At 31.4% G+C, this 20,431-nt stretch overlaps 1 protein-coding gene across 1 annotated transcript in view; it reads right to left on the bottom strand.

The window, feature by feature from the left end:
* MAN1A2 (mannosidase alpha class 1A member 2) overlaps window positions 1–20,431 on the bottom strand; it is a 168,430-nt gene that overhangs the window by 64,444 nt on the left and 83,555 nt on the right. Inside the window, exons 6-7 of the mRNA XM_079109401.1 lie at window positions 13,947–14,041; window positions 633–756 (exon numbers count right to left, since the gene is read on the bottom strand). Coding sequence (XP_078965527.1) covers window positions 633–756; window positions 13,947–14,041 — 219 coding nt within the window. The remainder of the gene's footprint in view (window positions 1–632; window positions 757–13,946; window positions 14,042–20,431) is intronic.

Raw genomic sequence — 20,431 nt, 5'->3', positions numbered from 1 at the left:
TAGATGGTTCAGAGAAAAGCTACTGTTTTTTAATGTTCATACTGGTCTTTTATACAAAAAATAGACCCACATTTAAGCTCTTGGTTTTAGTCATTGAAACAGACTATTCAGGTTGAAGATAGAGCTCTGTGGTAGAGTACATGTTTAGCATGTGCAAAGTCCTTAGGTTCAACACACATACCCTGCCCATTCCACACACTGCGCACACCCCCACCAAAAAAAAAAAAAAAAAAAAAAAAAAAAGAAAAAATTTAGACTACCTTAATATATTAGGTAGATAATCATGTAATCTCTGAATAATCAGTACTTTCTTTCTTGCTTTTCAATTCTTAAACCTTTTGTTCATTTTGTTTTTCTTGTCTTACCATGCTGGCTACAACTTCAGCACAACAGAAATGGCAATGAAATTTTTTGCTGAATAAGAAAGGCAATGCTATTTTTAAAAATCATTCAAATAATAATAAATGTTTTAAATATGTTTTAAATAGAAAATCTATCTCTTTGGGTAATTTAAAAAGGAAAAAATAATAATGTCCAGAACTCTGATGAACATGTTAAATACTAATCAAATCTTTGGACAAATTTTAAATAAGAACTCTTTTAAAACAAACAAAAAAGGAAAGAAAACTAACCTTTTTATAGTATACCAGGTCCCCTGTCAAGTAGCTGAGGTGGACAAATTCCATATGTAGTGTACCAAATTCAGCCAGAATGCTGCTACCTGCAGATGCCCAGCCCCAGTTTCGCCCTACTCCACTGAATAAAAAGAAAGGATTGGGAAAAAACAAACAAAAAATTCTAATGATTACATAAATTTTAAATAAATCCCTTAAATATTATTATATCTAACAATTGTTAATTTACATCTAAAACCTTGATCTTTAAAAATTTATATAGGTGATATATCCATGTTTTAAATTAAGATTACATAAAAAGTATACATTAAATATATTTTATCCATTCTCATCTCCCATCACACCACCACTTTCATTACATATTAATTCAAAATTTTCACGCATATATAAGCAATCTAAATATATATTCATATTTCCCTCCTTTCCTAGGCCAAATATAGTACACTATACTAATTGCTCTGTATCTTTCATTTTACTCTTACAATGCACCTTAGTTGTCCTTCTGTTATCAGTTCACAGCTTTCTTCTCCAGGGTTTCTTTATAAGCTTCATAGAATTCAATGATTTTAATGATTCTCCATTGAAATGCCCCATCCCAAGGGCATAGGACAATGTGTGCGAGCATTTCAACCTGTCTCAAACCTTAAGTGTACAACTTGCATTTACTGTAAGAGGATCAAAGATGTAAAATATACTAAATGGTTAGAGCAGTATCATACCATGAAGAACTATCCTGATCCAAATATTGGTAGTGCTTGAGTAAAATCTATTGCATTATATAAATAGATATAATTTATTTAATCAATACCCTATTGATGGTCCCTACAGATATTTTCAGTATTTTATTATCATGAAAACTTCTATCATGAACTTTCATTCATGAAACTTTCTATCATGAAAACAGAAAGTAAATTTCTGTATATTTCATTTTTGTAGAAATAATCTCTAGGATAAGTTCCTGCCCTTTTTTTTTTTTTTTTCAGTCTGCTCTATAATTTTTTATTTGAAGCATGATCATATAAGAGAAAACTTATAGAGACTTCAGATGATGCTGTCTTTTAAGAAAGTTAAATTTCTCCTGAAATGCAGGTTGAATACAGGCAGATCACCTTGGTTTCAAGCTTTATGGTAGTCTATTTCACATTTACCTGTACCTTTTATATAGTTGCCCTGGGATCTCAAAGGTCTTTACCAAGGCTCCTTCACCTTGGCAGATGTACACACTGACACACTGATCTCTGGTCTCTTCAAAATAATATGACCGTTAAACTCTTCCTTTAGTCATTTAGGTTCCTTCTGCAATTTTCTGTTGGATTTCTTTGAGTCTGTGCCAGGCACATGCATACAGAATCACCAATAACTTGAGGAAAATCCCTACAAAAATTTTTGGGCTTTTCAAAAGTCTTTCCTGTCTGAGAAAATGTCCTCATGTCTCAGTCATTTTAGGAGTTACAAGACCTGACTATCTGTTCTCTCTGCTCAAAAAGACATACCAGTTTGAGTTTGGTCTCTACTGCCCTGTACCACTGGCTGGAACAGGCCCTCCGGGAAAAATGCCAGTATTTACACAGAGATGAATTTAAGATCATAGACCTTCAAGAATTGAGTTAGTTGCTCTCTGAAGCCTCTTTAAACAATTTGGTCTTATATACTCCTAGATTTTATGATTGCTTTTGGTAAGAAGGTAGTCTGATAAAAGCTATGAAGAGAAGGAGACACTCATGAATAGATCTGGAAGAAGAGAATTCCTAGGAAGGGAAACAGCAAAATGAAGTCTTATTTTCAATGTAAACAACAAGTTTGCTTGACAAACATCTGATGATTTTCAAGGAAAATCAACCTAAATGTCCTACCATCATATTAACTATTTAGATAATAAATTTGAATTGCATCTTGTTCAAAGTCCATTGAAAATCTTTAATTGGTGTATTCAAGAATAAAGCTTCTAGTTAAATGTAAATATCAGAAATGAAGTTTACAACAAATGATGTTAACTAAAATTCATCCCAACAAAAGCAAAGTATGAACTAATAAATTAAAGCATTCAAACATATGTAAGTTTAAGTTGTAATATCTTGACCTATAAATGAATGATTTGATGGAGCTCCTATTTTCAATTAGACACATTTAAATTGTAGACCTAGATGAAATGAAGAAGTCCTATGATTTTTGGATTAAATTGAAAAAATTATTTTTAAAAAAATTAAAAACAGAAGTCTTATTTTCAATGTAAAATATATAACATTTGTAGAATGCATTCTGAATTAAAGTAAAAGGATGCATTTTTGAAGCTGGTTCAGAATATTTATACATTTTTGATGCAAAATTTTAGAATTTAGAGTATCTGGCATTTAAGCAGAATTTGATCTAAGCAACTGTTCAGGGAATACCTTCTAAAATAAAAGCAGACAAAATCAAGTACAGATATTAGTAATTACAAAATTGGATAAATGTACATGGATATACTACTTTTTTTTTTTTTTTAAGAAATGATTCCATTTGGAGAATAGTTTTTTAAACAGAACTGCTTCGCAGTACAACTAGTAAAATAAAACCAATTTATCAATCATTAAATACTTTAAAAATTAAGTAATTTTAATTATTTTAGCTCTAACTTTCACTCACAAATTGTACACTTATGACTAACATGCTGCATGGTCTCCCTTACAAGATGCCATAACCCAGTTTTTATATTTTTCTAGTATAAAGTAATTGTTTTCCCTATGATACAACTTATGGGGTAGCATATTATCTTTTAGACTATGAAATTTTCTTCCCTTTCCCCTTGGGAGATTTAACCTATACTTAGGTTTTTGTTTTTAGGAAATATGCTAAGAGAAGTATCATTTTGTATGTCTTTAATTCATCCCAACAAAAGCAAAGTATGAACTAATAAATTAAAGCAATCAAACAATATGTAACTTTACATACATAGCTCTCTTATTACATATTATTACATAGCTCTATTATTTCCTTAGGATAAAATGCCAGAGATTGGAACTGCTGTGTCAAAAGTAATATAAAGGTTTAGAGGCTTCTGACAAATAATAATAAACTAGTCTACAAGTAAAGCTACAATGTAATAATGAATTACTTCTCAACCTTATCTACCATAGAAGGTAAAGTTTTTAAAAAATTTAAAAAAACTTCCCTGTTTGACAGAATGTAACAACTTTATTTTAATATGAAATTTGATTTCTGTTGTATTTTCATTTAATTTAGGGAGGATAATATGTTCAGAAGACATAAAATTCAAAGTATACGCTCCAAAGTAAAAAGTATGTCTAGGTCTTGTTCCTTTTCCAATAAGGTCCTGATCTGAAAGCCAGTCTGCGGTCATATTTTTCATCTGCCCTTTTGGAGAATTTTGTGAGTATCTAAACATAATTTGAAACTGCTTCTTACATTAGCATTTAACATAATTTTAAATGTCTGTTGGTCATTTCTATTTTGAACCCTATTTTTTTTAGCTGTATATGGCAATAATTTATTATTTTTATGTGATGCTGAGGATCAAAACCCAGGGCCTCACATATGTGAGGCAAATGCTCCACCATTGAGCTACATACAATTCCAGGCCTTAACCCTATATTTTTTCAAATATTTTTCTGAACACACTTTTAAACTAAAAGTTGTCTTTCAATTATAGATTTATGTTATTTTTGTTGTTGTTGCTTTTGTTTTTTATTATACTACCCCTACACCTAGAATCTGGTTTACTTTACTTTTTAAATGAACATCATTCAGGTAAAATTTACATGCAAAAATTCATTCATTCAGAGGCATAATTAAATGGCTTTTGACAAACAAAAACACTGGTATACAAACCAAACCATTACCTTCAAAATGTGTCCTTATGTCCTTTTGCAATTAACCCTCATCCTTCCTCTATCCAGTCTCAAACAACTGTTACTGTGTTTTCTCTCACTATTGATGAGTCTGTAGGTTCTAGAATTTCATATGAACATCCTCACACAGTATGTTTTTTTGATGACTAGATCTTTTACTCAACATGTCCTTGAGAGTCATCTATATTGCTGCAAGACCTCGTAGTTTAATTCTTTTTATTATTAATTGGTGTTCCATGGTATGGATATAATGAGCTATGCAACTGTTGATGAACATTTGGGTGGTTCACAGTTCTAGACTATTATGAATAAGGCTGTTACAAACAACCTTTGTATGGACATTTACTTGAGTTTCTCTTGGACACATAAATACCTTAGAAGGATAATTTATTAATCATATGCTAATTCTATTTTAACTTTACATAAAACTGCTGAACTGTTTTCCAAAGTGGCTATACCAGTTCACATCGCAACATAAGTATACTATCTTGCTTTTTTTTTTTTTGTCAATTGTTCCCATCAATTCTTTGATTTTTCTTACCCAATATGAGTATTATTTTTGTATTCCAATTTCTCTACTGAGATTCTTTTTGTGTGTGTTTATAGCTGCTCTAGGGATTACAACACACCATTAATTTATACAGTATATATTCAACTATTATACTATTTCCATATAATGTAAGAATATTATAATACCATGACTTACAATAGTTTCACTTATGTTTTTTTATAGTTGATTTTTTTTTTTTTTGGTACCAGGAATTGAATCCAGGTGTGTTTAACTACTGAGGCATATCCTCAGCCCTTTTTATTTTTTTATTCTGAAACAAGGTCTCACTAAGTTTCTTAGGGTCTCACTAAGTTCCTAAGGCTGGCTTTGAACTTATGATCCTCCTGCTGCTAGAATTACAGGCATGCGCCACCACGCCATGCTGAACTTACATTTTTGTGACTTTACAATGTTGCAAAAGCAACACACAATCAGTAAAAATCATACTTTGAATTTTGATCCTTTCCTGGGCTATCTGTATATGATCACAAACTCTCTGGAGATGCTGGGAAGTAGCAGTGAATCACAAATCCCAGTTGGCCACTCAATTACAATTTTATTAGTAAAATCCTAATACTCTTAAGACAGTGTACTGTGTTGCTAAGCCATAATGCTTGACAGGTTAGGTACATTAAATGCATTTTCTTTTTTTAATTTTTATTTTTTCAGTTGTCAGTGGACCTGTCATTTATTTATATGTGGTATTGAGGATCGAACCCTGTGCCTTACACATGCTAGATAAGCACTCTTCCACTGAGCCATAACCCCAGCCCACTAAACGCACTTTCAACTTAATATTTTCAGCTTATGATGAGTTTATCAGTATGTATGAGCTGAAAAGCATCCATAATTGCTCTGCAATTTGCATAGCATCCTTTGTGCTACTATGGTCACACATTTTTCTTCCACATATATATTATAGACCACACAATGCAAATTATTATTTTTGCTTCAATTATCATTTGAAGAAAATTCTAAGACTACATCAGAAAAATAAGCCTTTTATATTCATTTAAATATTTACCATTTCCACTGCTCGTCTCTTTTTATAGATCTGTCCTTTCCATCTGATGTCATTAAAAATTCCCTTTAACATTCCTATTAACAGAGACCTGCTGGCAACAAATTCTTTAAGATTTTATTTGCCTAAAAATGGCTTAATTTCATCTTCATTTTGAAGAATATTATTAGGGACCATGGAATTTTAGATTGACTTTTCTCTCAATGCCTTATAAGATGCATTCCAATAACAGGCACAGAGGTGTATGGCTGTTAGTCCCAGATACTCAGAGGCTGAGGAAAGAGAGCCTAGGAGTTTGAAAAAGAAAGAAAAGAGGCATGCCATTGATTTGGGGTTTATACTGCTTCTGATAAAAAGAAAGCAATACTTCTATTTTTGTTTTTCTATGTAATATAATTTTTCCTCTGGCTGGTCTTAGATTTTTTTCTTTTCATTGATTTTCATGGAAGATTTTATCTTTCTGTGTGTTCCACTAAATTTCTCTATAGTTATCCTGCTAAGTTTCATCAAGTGTTACAGTCTGTGGGCTTATAATTTTTCATTCAAATTCCGAAAAATTGTAGACATTATTTCTTCAAATAGTTTTTCTGCCATTGCATTTACCTCCAGGTTTCCCCCAACAGCGACTACTCAATCTTATGTCCAATTTCTTTTGACAGGCAGTTATATAACTTCTGAAATGCTCAGTAATTTCAAGGATTGTTTTTTGGGATGTTCTATCATGGGCCTACAGTTATGTTTATTCTGTGGCTAATTTAGTTCTTCACTAAGTCATGACCCTTCTGGAATGTCCACTCAATGTTGCTGGTGTTTAGAAAGATTTTTGTTACTTCCTACTTGGCTATCTTATTCTACTTGTTTCGATGTTAATTTTTTAAATTAAACTATTTTTCCAGGAAAGCAATCATATGATCTGTACTTAATTATAATTTTGCCTCCAACCCATTCTTTATCCATTTTTCCTATTGTTATACTTTTATTACCTCTGCAAAAGAAGGTATTGTCTTGATTTTGGTGAGAGATCTCTAATACTTCATTAAATCTTTTAACAAATGCTGTATAACTTCAAGACTGTGAATCACATTTAGGAAGCCTTTAACATTCTCCATCTTTTCTTTGTTATTAAATTAAAGAAAGAAAAATAACACAGGCTATTAAACAATTTTAAGAAATGTTCAGAAACTATATAAAATAAACCTATATCTGTACTGATATAAAATTTAAATACTTGCAAAGGCATAAATTATTAAAAGAAAGAGATTTAATGTAAAGACATTTCCTAAATTAATTTCTAAACTTAACACAAACCCAACTAAAATGTAAAGGAAAAAACTAGACCAAATAATTCTAGACTTCATTTAAAAAGAATAAATATGTGGAAGAACTAAGAAAACCGAAAAAAATAGGGTACTGATATACTACTACTGACAGAAAAGTAATTACAACATTATAATAATTAAATTTCTAAAGTTAAGTTAAACACACTTTTTTTTTTGGGTTTTCATTTGTTTATTGGTACTGAGGATGGAACCCAGGGATTTTTAACCACTGAGTCACACCCCAAGTTCTTTTTATTTTTTACTTTGAGACAACGTCTTGCTAAGTTGCTTAGGGCCTCACTAAGTTTCTGAGCCTAGCCTTGCAATCCTTTTGCCTTAGTCTCCCAAGTCACTATATTACCGATATGTGCCACCAGGCCCAGCTAAACACACTGATGCAATAGAAAATAGTCTGGAAAATGGATTTACATGTATATGGAAATACCTTTTAAACTTTATTATATTTTATCATATAATTATAATTTCAATGGGAGAAATGCTTCCTAAGTAATGTCAGTGCAGTAATCTAAACATGTTTAGGAAAATTAAAGTACAATTTCTCTCTTCCTTTTTATACCATAATAAATTCCTGATCAAGGTATGAAAGAAAAAAGAAACCATTATTACACTAGAAAAACTCAAAAAAATTTTCTAAAAAATTCAGTGGACGGGCTTAAGAGCAAGTTAGAACAATACAGGAAATAGCGAACATGAAGATAAATCAATGGAAATTATTCAATCTGAAGAACAGAGAAAACAGTATTGACTGCTAAAAGCAAGAGCTTTGAGGAACTGCAGAACAGTAATAAAAATTCTATAGTATAAAAATTTCAGAAGGAAATAAAGAATGGGGCAGAAAAAACAAAAGAACCATGCTAGTAGATATCTTAATTAAACTTCTGAGAATCAAATAAGAAAGAAGTAAAGCATCTGAGGGGAAAAAATTTATACATGTAAGACAACAATTCAAATTCTTACTAATCAGAAACAATGGAATAGAAAAAATACCTTTAAAGTGCAAGGACAACATCAACCCAGAATTTTATATAGATTGAAAATAAACTTTAAAAATGAATTCAAAATAACTTTTTCAAACAAAGAAAATTGTAAGAATACATCCCAACTGACTAGCACTGTAAGAAATGCTAAAAAAAAAAAGTTCTTCAAGATTAGTGAAGTAATATCAGATGAAAATCCTGATCCTCAAAAAGGAATAAAAAACAATGGATAAATGGATTAAACATCTGGATATTAGACTATTTTTCCCCTTTTAATTTCATTGAAATACACAGACCTGTTCAAAGCTAATATTTTTAAAAAATGCATTTAGAGATTGATAGTTATTAGATGTAATTCATTTGACCATACTATATAAGCAATGGGAAGGAGGTTATATATGAACAGGCATAGTTTCAATGTTTCTATACTACTGTTAAATAGCACAATATTACAATATTAACTCTAAGTTAACAGATATATTAACTTTTTCAGTGGTTGCTAAAGGAATCACAGTATATGTACATGTATATGAATATATAAATACATGTATATACATATATATTTATATATTATGGTTGCTAGAGGAATCAGTATATATACACATATATACGTATACATACATATAATGGTTGCTAGAGTAGTAATCACTAAAAACGTTGATAAAGCTAATAAACTAAAATATAAATCTCAAATACATTCATTAATTCAAAGGAAGTCAGGAAAAGACAAGAAAGAAAAAAGAGGACTTAAACTGTATCAGTAATCACATTAATATTAATGTACTAAACATTCCAACCAAAAGGTAAACATTGTCAGACTGGATAACAAAAAGCAAAACTCAATTACGTATATCTCCAAAAGAAGCACTAAAATTGAAACACAGGTTGAAAATCAATAGATAGTACAAGAAGGGTAGAACAGCTACAATAAATTTGATAAGTATCAAGAGAAAAATATTACCAGAAATGAAGAACACATCATTAGGATAAAATGATCTAATCACCACAAAATATATCATAAATATGTAAGTATCTAAAAGTAAAGACTCAAAATTCATAAAGACAAAACTTGCTAGAAATAGACAATTCCACAATCACACTTGGAATATTTTAACAACACATCAACTCAGCAGTTCATAGAACAATTATACAAACAAACAAAAAATCAGGACAGACACTGAAGACCTGAACAATACGATCAAACCACCTGAACCTAACTGATATATGTAGAACATGATATACAACTGTACTTAGAACCTTCTTTTCAAGAGTATTTACCAAAAAAAGACCATATGTTGGGCCATAAACAAACTGCAAAAAATTTGAGGTTCAAATTTGAGTGTTCTATATGATCACAACGAAACTGAATTAAAAACCAATAAGATCTCTGTAAAAAAACCTAAAATGTGGCAAATGAATTACACAATTATAAACTACTGATTCATCAAAGAAAAACTCACAGGAGAAATTTTAAAATACTTTAAACTGAATGGTAATGAAAACAACATATTAAAATCCTTTCCTTACAGAAAAACATATAGCTTTATAGGAAAATAGTAGCTTATAAGGAAGAAAAAGGTCTAAAATTAATTATGTGTTTCCAATGTAAAAAGCTAAAAAAGAAAAAAGTAACTCCAAGTAAGAAAAGAGGAGAGAATAGAGAAATAAAGCAGAAATCAATGAAACACAAAAGACAATAGTGAAAATTAGCAAAAAGTACTCCTTTGAAAGAAAAATAAAATGGATAAGTGCCTAGTTAGATCGATCAAAAGAGAAAGAACACCAATTAAGAGTATTGTATCAATAATGAATGAAGGGGTTATCACTAAAGAACCTATGAACACATAAGGCATAATAAAGTAAAAGGAACTAAATAATTTAGATGAAATGGAGATATTTCTTAAAAATATAATTAAAAGTGACAGAAAATGAAAATAAAATCTGAATTGTCATATGCATACATATACACATTTACTTTTTAAATGAATTATTAAAAATCTTCTCACAAAGGAAATTTTCATCAAACATTTAGGGAAGAGGCCAGGCATTGTGGCGTAAGACTGTAAGCCTAGCAGCTTGGGAGGCTAAGGCAAGAAGATTGTGAGTTCAAAGTCAGTCTCAGCAACTTAGAGAGGTCCTAAGCAACTCAGCAAGACCCTGACTCTAAATACGAATATTATAATGGGGGGTGGGAGGGGTTAGGGTTAGGGTTAGGGTTAGGGTTAGGGTTAGGGTTAGGGAGGGGGCAAGAATGGAGGAAGGAAGGACTGTACAGAGGGAAAAGAGGGGTGGGAGGAGTGGGGGGGAAAGGAAAAAAATAACAGAATGAATCAAACATTACCCGATGTAAATTTATGATTACACAAATGATATACCTTTATTCCATGTACAGAGAAACAACATGTATCCCATTTGCTTACAATAAAAAATAAATAAATAAATACGAATATTAAAAAAAAAAAAAAAAAAAAAGAGGAGAGCTGGGAATGTGGTTCAGTGGTTAAGTGCCCTAGGGTTCAATCCCTGGTACAAAAAAAACAAAGAAAATTTAGGAAAGAATTACATAAATATTATTACATAATGTATAGAGCATTACATAAATATTTCAGAAGAAGGTGAGAATATTTCCCATTTTATTTTATAAAGTCAAATAACATATCACAACCTATTAAAAGTATCACCAAAAAGTAAATTTCCTACCAAAATTCATCATAAACTTAGTTTCAAAAAGTGTTAGAAACTCAAATACTGCAAAATATAAAAATGATAATATATTATATGGCCAAGGAATTCAAGATTAACTTAACTTCTGAAAACTTTACAAGTAATTTACCATATTAATAAAGGCAAAAAAAAAACCTTATGATTATCTTTCCAGAGAACATCCTGGCAACATTGAACACTTTCATAATTTAAAAAGCAAACAAACTCTCAGTGAAAAAAGAAGATAAATACCTCAATCTGATAAAGGCCACTCATCAAGACTATACAACATCATACTTGAAAAAAAATTTAAAGCAATATTTAAAAAGCTTTTATGGAAATCTAAAGCTTTTATATTATATAAAAAATAGAGATAGAAAAAAATCTCTTTAACCAAGATCACAAACATAAAGGTTATAGAAAGTATATTTGAATGTATAAAAATCTTAAATAGATGAATGATAAAATATCATAAAGATAACAGTAGTAAAGCAGAGAAACAGGAATTTTACAATCTACAAATAGTTTTATAAATTAATTAGAAAAAGAACTCAGAACTTAGACAAATCACAAAAAAGTTTAAATGTTCAATAAATTTATAAAGATGATGAAATTCACTAGTCAAAAAATATAAATTAAAATAAAAATGAGTAACATAGTACAGTCACTAGTTCATAAAAATTTACTAAAATGCTTATATCTGCAGACAGATGCTCCCACACATTGATGGTAGAAATGTGATATACTACAGCCTATTTGGAAAATATTTTGGCACTATTTATTAAATTTAAACATATGTATACCTTCGATCTCATAAATCCAAACCTTGGAATCTGTACAAAAAAATTAAAAAGACATATACCCTCTGATCCCATCATCATATTCTTGAGAATCATTTCCAGAGAAATAAAATGCCTGCTGCACAAGGATCTATAACAGAATGCTATCCAAGCAATGTTTAGGATGGAATACAAATAACGGAAACAAATGCCACTGATATAGAAATGAATGAACTGATTACGGTGCAACTATCCAGGTCTAGCTATGTATTATTCAACACAAAGGTTTAGAGATTTATTAGATGACATGGAAGGGTATTAAGAAGAGTATCACTGAACAAAAAAATCAGGCATCCAAAAAGCCATTAAAAAAAAAATCCCTGCCAGGTATATATGTTTGTGTTTATGTGTGCTGTATTATATTAAATGCCAGATTATTAACATGGGCTGGTTTTCGAGTAACAAGAATGGGGGAAGGCCATGTCAGAAATATTTCAGACCCCACCCAAAAGGGGGGAAAATACTTAAAAATTAGGGAAGTAACATTTTTATGAAACAAATTTAAGTAAATTATTTATTTACATAAATACATACAAAGAAACTAAATAAAAATTAATCTTATAAAATGCTCATGACATGGTCCCTGAAAACTTCTCTACTTTATTCCTTTATTCTCAATCTTATATTTGAAGTTTCGTGATTTAAGCTTTATTTTTAAGTTCTTTTCTTCTATTACCCCAAAAAAGTTCTCTGGTCTTTCAGAATTAAGTTTGAATTATTTTCAAAGAAGGCTGCATGATTCTGTAAAGCAACTGAAGGAAATATCAGAAAACCTATGATGAAGCTAAGGGAAGAGAGAAGTGTGTACTCAACATCATTTGGCCATATTCTTTCAAGGGAGATTGCTGTGGAACTCTAGCCAGCATTTCCCTCACAAAGGAAGTAATCTACATTATGTATGGTACATAAAATCAAGTAACAGTAAATTTAGATGTGAAGTTCATTATTTAAATCCTGATTCTCAATGTAAATCTAAATTCTATCATAAAGTTCTTCATTAGAAAGAAATGACTAAAACAGGTTACTTTTTCAAATAAAGTTGTCACAGATTCACACCTTGGGAAAAATAAATGTTTCTAACTTTTATTCTAAGGAGCCTGGATAAAAGGAGATCAACTGTCAAATTTTCACACAACTTATAAACTTCAACATTAAGATAAATATTACTTGAAAAGGAGCAGCAAAAATTTCAGTCAGCATGAATGTTTTAAACACCAGTTAAAATGTTAACATCATTCAAATTTTAATTTTGTCCCTTCACTTGAAAGTTGTAAGAAGAAAACATTGTCCATTTCTAAGTAAAAATCAGTGTTTTAAATGAAACATGCAAAGAATGATCCTTTAAGAGTTCACTCTGATCTTCAATAGTGTAGATATTATTGCCAGGTATGGTGGCACAGTCTGTAATCCTAGTGATTCAGGAGGCTGAGGTAGGAGGATTTCAAGTTCAAGACCAGGCTCAGCAATTTAGATCCTCAGCAACTTAGCAAGACCCTTTCTCAAACTATAAAATGAAAAGGACTAGGGATGTAGCTCAGTGGTAAAAGCACCCCTGGGTTAAATCCCCAGTACCACCCCCCCAAAAAAAGTATAAATAATATAATAAAGACCCTAAAGTCAACATCATGATTATGTCTATTTTTACCATTAATATGATTCAACAATAGAAGAACCAATTTCTAGGCATATTGTTTTCAATTATGACTCAGAAGATAAGCATGTGCTATGTAAAAAGAAAGATGGAATGTATTTTGAATCTATTCTAGCACTAAATGGAAATGAATAATAAATATTGTGTGGCCATATAGCTGAGGAAGAAAAATCTCAGAGCAACTAGTAGAAAGTGGAATGAAGTTAGAGTGGGTGACCTGTTTTAAAGTAAAGGACATTATATTTAAAAAGCAAAGAAAAATGATTTGTGTCTTAAAAAGCATGGTGGGAGAAGAACATAAGAAATTTCTAAGATTAAAAAGGTCAAAAGAATTGGTTAATTTAATTTTTCCAGAATAGAAATAATCAATAAAATAGATTACCTTTTCAGATTCACCATTGCCCAGGGAATCCCAGTAGGTGTGTTAAAAGCAGGTAGGAGTTTCTCAGCCAATTGTACTGCTTTAATCTTGAATATCTAAGATAAAAACATGAATGATCATAAGTTACAGACATCAATAATTATCTGCTTATTGTTGTTTCTCACAGTATGCATACTACTATGTATTAGGTCCATGGGATAGGAGGTAGCCTATTGTTATCATATAGAATATTATAATCAGAGAAAATGTTTGCAATTTGGATACTGTGGAAAGGTATCCAACATGGAAAAAACCTAAAACTACAATTATTGAAAAGAAGAATACAGATTAGGTATTAGTATTATCTCTATTTTCAGCTGGAAAAAAATCTAAAACATTAGGCTATAGTCGGGTATTACGGTACTCCACCCTATAATCCCAGCAACATGGAAGGCTGAGGCAAGAGAATTCCAAGTTTGAGGCCAGCCTCAGCAATTTAGAAAGACTCTAAATAACTTAGTGAAACCCTGTCTCAAAATAAAAACCAAAAAGGACTGAGGATGTAGTTCAGTGGCAAAGTGCCATAGGGTTTGACTACTAGTACCAAGAGAAAGAAAAATGAAAAAAAAAAAAAAAAAAAACTGTAAATTTCCATTCAAGATATTCAAACTAATTATGAGGATAAATTAAAATTGAAACTGAAGAAAAAAAAAGATGAAATTCAATTTGGATAAATGCCCTTGAATTACTATAAACATATTTATGTCTCAACATTTTCCATTAAGGTCTAATCATGTTATAAAAGGGAAAAAAATTTGAGTTCACATTTTAATTTTCAATCTTCAGTTCCACCTGTTGCTTTTTTGGTTCCCAAGGTTTAAGAAAAAAAACAAAAACTATTATCAGTGATTTCTGAACTTTTAAAAACACGTACTATTATTAAGAAGTATAATCTGTGTAACTCTACATCATATACAACCAGATGAATGAGAAGTTATACTCCATTTATGAATTATGTGTCAAAATGCATTCTACTGTCATGTAGAACAAAAAGAAGTGTAGAGTAAAATTTTCATTATATTTAATAAATAGATTTGTATACTCTATTCTGAATACCACTGACTTAGACACACTCCAAACTAAGACTGTTTCAGAAAGTTCTAGTAGGAAAAGTGACATGTCCTCCTATATCCCTTAAACCTATCCTCTTTCAAACAGCTTCCAAATTGATGAATTATTTAGGATACCACTTTCTCACTGATGATAACTTTGATAAAATACTATTAGATCTTCAAATAACTAGTAGTTGACAGCCTAGAACAGGTCAAAGTTTTGAGCTGAGATTATATTAAACAAAGCATCCCAATATTATTCAGGGTAGAAAATATTAGAAACATTGAACACAAGTGTCAAAGAAATATAACATTAAGATGTTCTCAAAATCATTAAGAATACAAATATAATGAAGGCTGGCAAGGATTTGGGGGTAAAGAACACTTTTACACTATCAGTGAGACTGTAAATTAGTACAACCACTAAGGAAACCAATATACTCCTCCCTCAAAAATTAGGAATGGAATCACCATTATGACCCAGTTATACCACTCCCCTGTATTTAACTTTAAGAATTAAAAGTCAGCATACTTTAGAAATTCATGGACAACCATTTTTACAGCATTATTTCACAACAGTCAAGTTATAGAAACAACCGAGGTGCCCACTGACATGAATGAATAAAAGAAATATGGTATATATGCACAATGGAGTTTTAATAAACCCTAAAGAACAAAATCATGTCATTAGCAGGTAAATGGATGAAACTGAAGAACATTATGTTCAGTGAAATAAGCCACACTCAGAAAGCCAAGGGTCATGTTTTCTTATATGTGAAAGCTAGAAAAAAAAAGTTGAGAAAGGGCATTTAAATGAAAAATAGAAGAGAGACCAGCAGAGTACAGATTGGAGGGGAGGGGAAGAGAGGAGAACAAAACAGGAGTTACTGAGCAATGAAATCAATCAAACTATGTTATATGAATATACAAATATATCACAATGAATCTCACAAATTTTTATTGTTATAATGCATCCATAAAAAATTTTAAAGGCATTCTATAAGGTTCCTTCAATAAGGCAAAAGCTGGGACTGTCTGAAAACTTTCAGAGAACCCTGAATAAAACTGGAGGGCAGGAGAGGTATGCTATTCCTCTCCTCTCTGAGAGGATTCTCTCTCTCTCTCTCTCTCTCTCTCTCTCTCTCGCCTCTTTTTCCCTATCCTTTCTAATAAACCCATGCCTGTCACTCTCAGCAACATGTCTGAACTCTTTCTGAACTGATCACAAGAACTGGGGCTTGAAGAGGAAGGGGGTTTCTTTGCGCTGCCTGTTTCCCGACAGACCAAATCAGTCCTTTAACCAATTTGTATTTTCTATTTCAGAAATATTGCGAGGAAGGGCAGCTATCAAGGATTGAATTCAGGGGTACTCAACCACTGAGCTACACTCCCAGCCCTATTTTGTATTTTACTAAGAGATAGGGTCCCACTGAGTGACGCCTTGCTGTTGTTGAGACTGATTTTGAACTCTCAATCCTTCTGTCTCAGCCTCCTGAGCTGCTGGGATTATAGGTTTGCACCACTGCACCTGGCTCACAAACATATTTTGATAAGACAACAGAACAGCTCATTTAAAACATATTAGATTTCAACATGCAATGCAGGCCAGTAACATAAAACCTAATAAGTTTCGAAGTAGAAAGTAATTATACAGTTCTGCCCCTCAACCACACAGTTACTTCTATAATTCAATCAGCTATCAGCTTCTTAAACATCCAGTAAATATTTTGTATTTAACCAGTTCCATGTTATGCATGGTTCCTAACCATTACACACATCAAATCCTTTTAATCTGAGTCCTCCTTGAAAAAGAAATTGTTGCATTTTCATGCACAGAATCTCTAACACAGAATATCATGTCCTGTTGTGAACTTGTTTCTTTCCTTCATTTCTGTACCTTGGAGATCTTTCTAAATCAGTCCACAAGGAGTTACTACCTTGTTCTCTTTAGTGGCTGCAGAATTTCCTCCAGTATGGATATACTGCAATTTATTTAATCAGTGTCCTATTGATGAATGTTTAATTTGTTTCTATACTATGTAGCTATGTAAGACATGTCACCATGTGGCTAGGAAAACTTCAGAGTAGAAATATATAATCCAGGATATGCATTTGTAATTTTGATAAGTTACTACCAATTTGTCCTCCATGCATGTTTTACTAATTTATACTCCTACCAGGAATTTATGAGTGGCTGTTTCCCACATAACACAAAAGTTTTCTTATTTTCTATTACTACCAATCTGCTGTTGAAAAAATACTCTATTGTTATTTTTATATCCATTTTTTTGCATATAAATGTGGGAAACACTCAATATCCATCCAAAACCCCTTTTAAGCATAACTTTGTGTGCTGCAGAGGATGGAAAACTACATATAATTTTACAGTCTTAGAAACTGACGTATAAAATAAATAACATGCATCCCAAAGTCATATAGCTAGTAAGTACTTAGTATGAATTTAAACCCAGACAGTCCAACTTGAGAGTCCATGTTCTTGACCACATACACACGCTTACAATTTTTATTACTTTACATTAGATTTTATAGTCACTAAATTCCTCCCCTATCTGGCCTCCAATGTTGTGCTTCTTGAAACTTGATTCTATGCCTCCTCTTTGTATCCTAAATTGTCTTCCTGGGCAATTTCATATGTCTTTGTTTTAATGTGTATACCTCTTTTTACTGTATCTCACCTCCTCCCTCTTGAAAGATACTCTGACTATTATAAAATTCTGGGTTGGCAGCCATTTTATCTCATAGTTAAAAGATAGCACTTTAAGGTCTTTGTTTTTAATTATCATCAGGCACCTTACTCCCAAATTGGTATTTCTAGTCTCTAGTCAATATTTACAAGTTAACCACCACCACCACCATCCAGGAATAAATTTAACCGAAACGGGGGCGGGGGGGAACATTTTGTGTTCATGGGTTGGAAAAATCAAATGACTATTGTTAATTGTCCATACTACCCAAAGTGATCTACAGATTCAATACACTCCCTATCAAAATACCAGTGACATTCTTCATGAATGTCACTACAAAAAACAATTCTAAAGTTTGTATAGAAGGAATTATTTTTTTAAAAAAATTCATTAGCCAATCATCTTGAGGAAAAAAAAAAAGGAGGACGTATTGTATTACTTCAAAATATACTACAAAGTTATAGTAATCAAAGTGGCATACTTTTTCTGCCAGAAAAACAGATGCATATACTAACTAAACAGAATAGAGAGCCTTAAAGTAAAAGTCCACAGGTCTACAGTCATTTTCAACAAAGGGGAGAACACACATTAGAGAAAAGAGAGTCTTCAAAAAATGATGCTGAAAAACAACAAGTATTTAGAAAGTACTTCCTTTACTTTTTGTAGGAACTGTCATTCTACTTGTCTGACAAAAAAGAAACCCCATTCTATCTTGTAACTTAAAGAAGGTGCAAATGCCAGATAATCACTTTTCTAAGCCTCCTCTGTAGCTAAGGTAGCAAGCGAATATGACCATAGTTTTGCAACTCAATAGTATACAAATTAGGCTGGCAGTAGCAGCTAGGGACTGCAGATGGTGGAGAATTCACTCAGCACCTGATGTCAAATGTCTAGAAACTCTGAAGAACAGTTTTCGGTATCAGTTGGACCATCAGTCCAAACCATAATGTGAGTGCAGCAACGTCTACAGTGAATCAGTACTGTGATGATGTTTCCTACTATGTAGAGATTAGACAGGAAGGAAAGTAAGTGAAACTGTTTTTATTTGCAGACAACATAATTGTGTATCTAGAAAACCTGAAGGAATCTACAAAAAAAGCTATAAAACCTAACACACAGTCTCTTTCTTGCAATGCTTCAGTATAATGTTAAATGTAAGTAGTAAGAATGGACCTCTTTATTCTTAATCCTTGAGTAAAAAAGTGTTTTAATCAGGATAGGGTTGGACAGAAAATTTCTGCAGGTGTCTCTTATCAAAATGGAAAAAAAAAAAAAAAAAACCCTCCTAGTGCTAGTGTTTACTTGGAGATTTTAAATACAAATGGGTTGATTTATCAAACGTTTTTAGTAAATTTACTAAAGATTATATGATTTTTCTTTTTTATTTTGTCAATTAATATGGTAAATTATGTTCACTGCTTTTTCAAATATTAACCCAACTTTGCTTTACTGGGATAAAACCAACTTGCACTACACACACACACACACACACACACACACACACACACACACACACACATATATTTATATATATATACACATATATATGGAGCGGGAGATAGTCTTCAATAAACAATAAATATATGGTGTGAGTATATGTATACATATGTATAAATATAATATATATTCATATTCTTACTGGTTATGTTTTACTGATAGTTTGCTCAGAACTTTTGCTAATGTGGTCACAAGATATACCGGTCTGCAATTTTCTCTTTCTAGGTTGTTATTTCATGTTATAGTATTAGTGTTAAGCTGGCCTCAGAAGAATTGAGATATGTTCTCTATTTCTCTGGTTAATTAAAGAATTTGTGGAAGATTGATGGGGTCTTTTACCCTTATCTGACAGAATCAATCAATAAAATTATTTACCTTGAAATTAATTTTGTTTTATTATGAATTCAAATAATACTACATCGGAGGTTATTCATATTTTTGCTTTGAGTCAGTTTTGATAAAATCATTTTTAAGAGAATTTGTCCATTTATCTCACTTGTTAAAATTTTTTAATAAAAATATCCATTATTATGCTTTAAGGTTTAAGGAATTTGCAATTAAAGCTTGACACTGGAAATATCATTTGCTCCTGATATTGGTGATCTGTCTTCTTATCAATTTAACTAAAAGAGCTTATCAATTTTGTAGATACTTTCCAAGATCCAACTTTGTAATATATTCAATATCCCTTGTGATCACTTACATATTTATTACCTAGAAATGTGTTATTAAGTTTTCAAATATTTTAAATTTTTCTTGATGATTATTATTGATTTCTAATTTAGTTCCACTGTGGTCCAATAATATGCTCGATATTATTTCTAACATTTTTAATTGGTTAAAACTTGTTTTATGGTCCAACCTATGACTTATGTTGATAAACATATCATGTACACTTGAAAAGAATGTGTATTCTGCAGTTCTTGAACAGAGCACTCTATAAAATATCAATTCATTTAAGATAATGACATTTCATTTAAGAGAGTGTCATTCAGGACTTCCTCAGCATTACTTATTTGCTGACTACTTTTTCTATCAAATTTACTAAGAAAGAAATATTGAAGATGTGATGGTGTGTCCTACTATGTAGCGATTAGACAAGAAGGAAAATAATTGCCTTTTCTTCCTTTCTGGTACTAAGGGTTGAACCCCGGGTGCCTATCACTGAGCTACATCCCCAGCCCTTTTTAGG

Source organism: Sciurus vulgaris (assembly GCF_902686455.1).
Source record: "Sciurus vulgaris genome assembly, chromosome: 1".
In the NCBI taxonomy this organism is placed as follows: Eukaryota; Metazoa; Chordata; class Mammalia; order Rodentia; family Sciuridae; genus Sciurus; species Sciurus vulgaris.
Note: the sequence above shows the minus strand (reverse complement) of the source record. Positions and strands in the feature narration are given on the sequence as shown.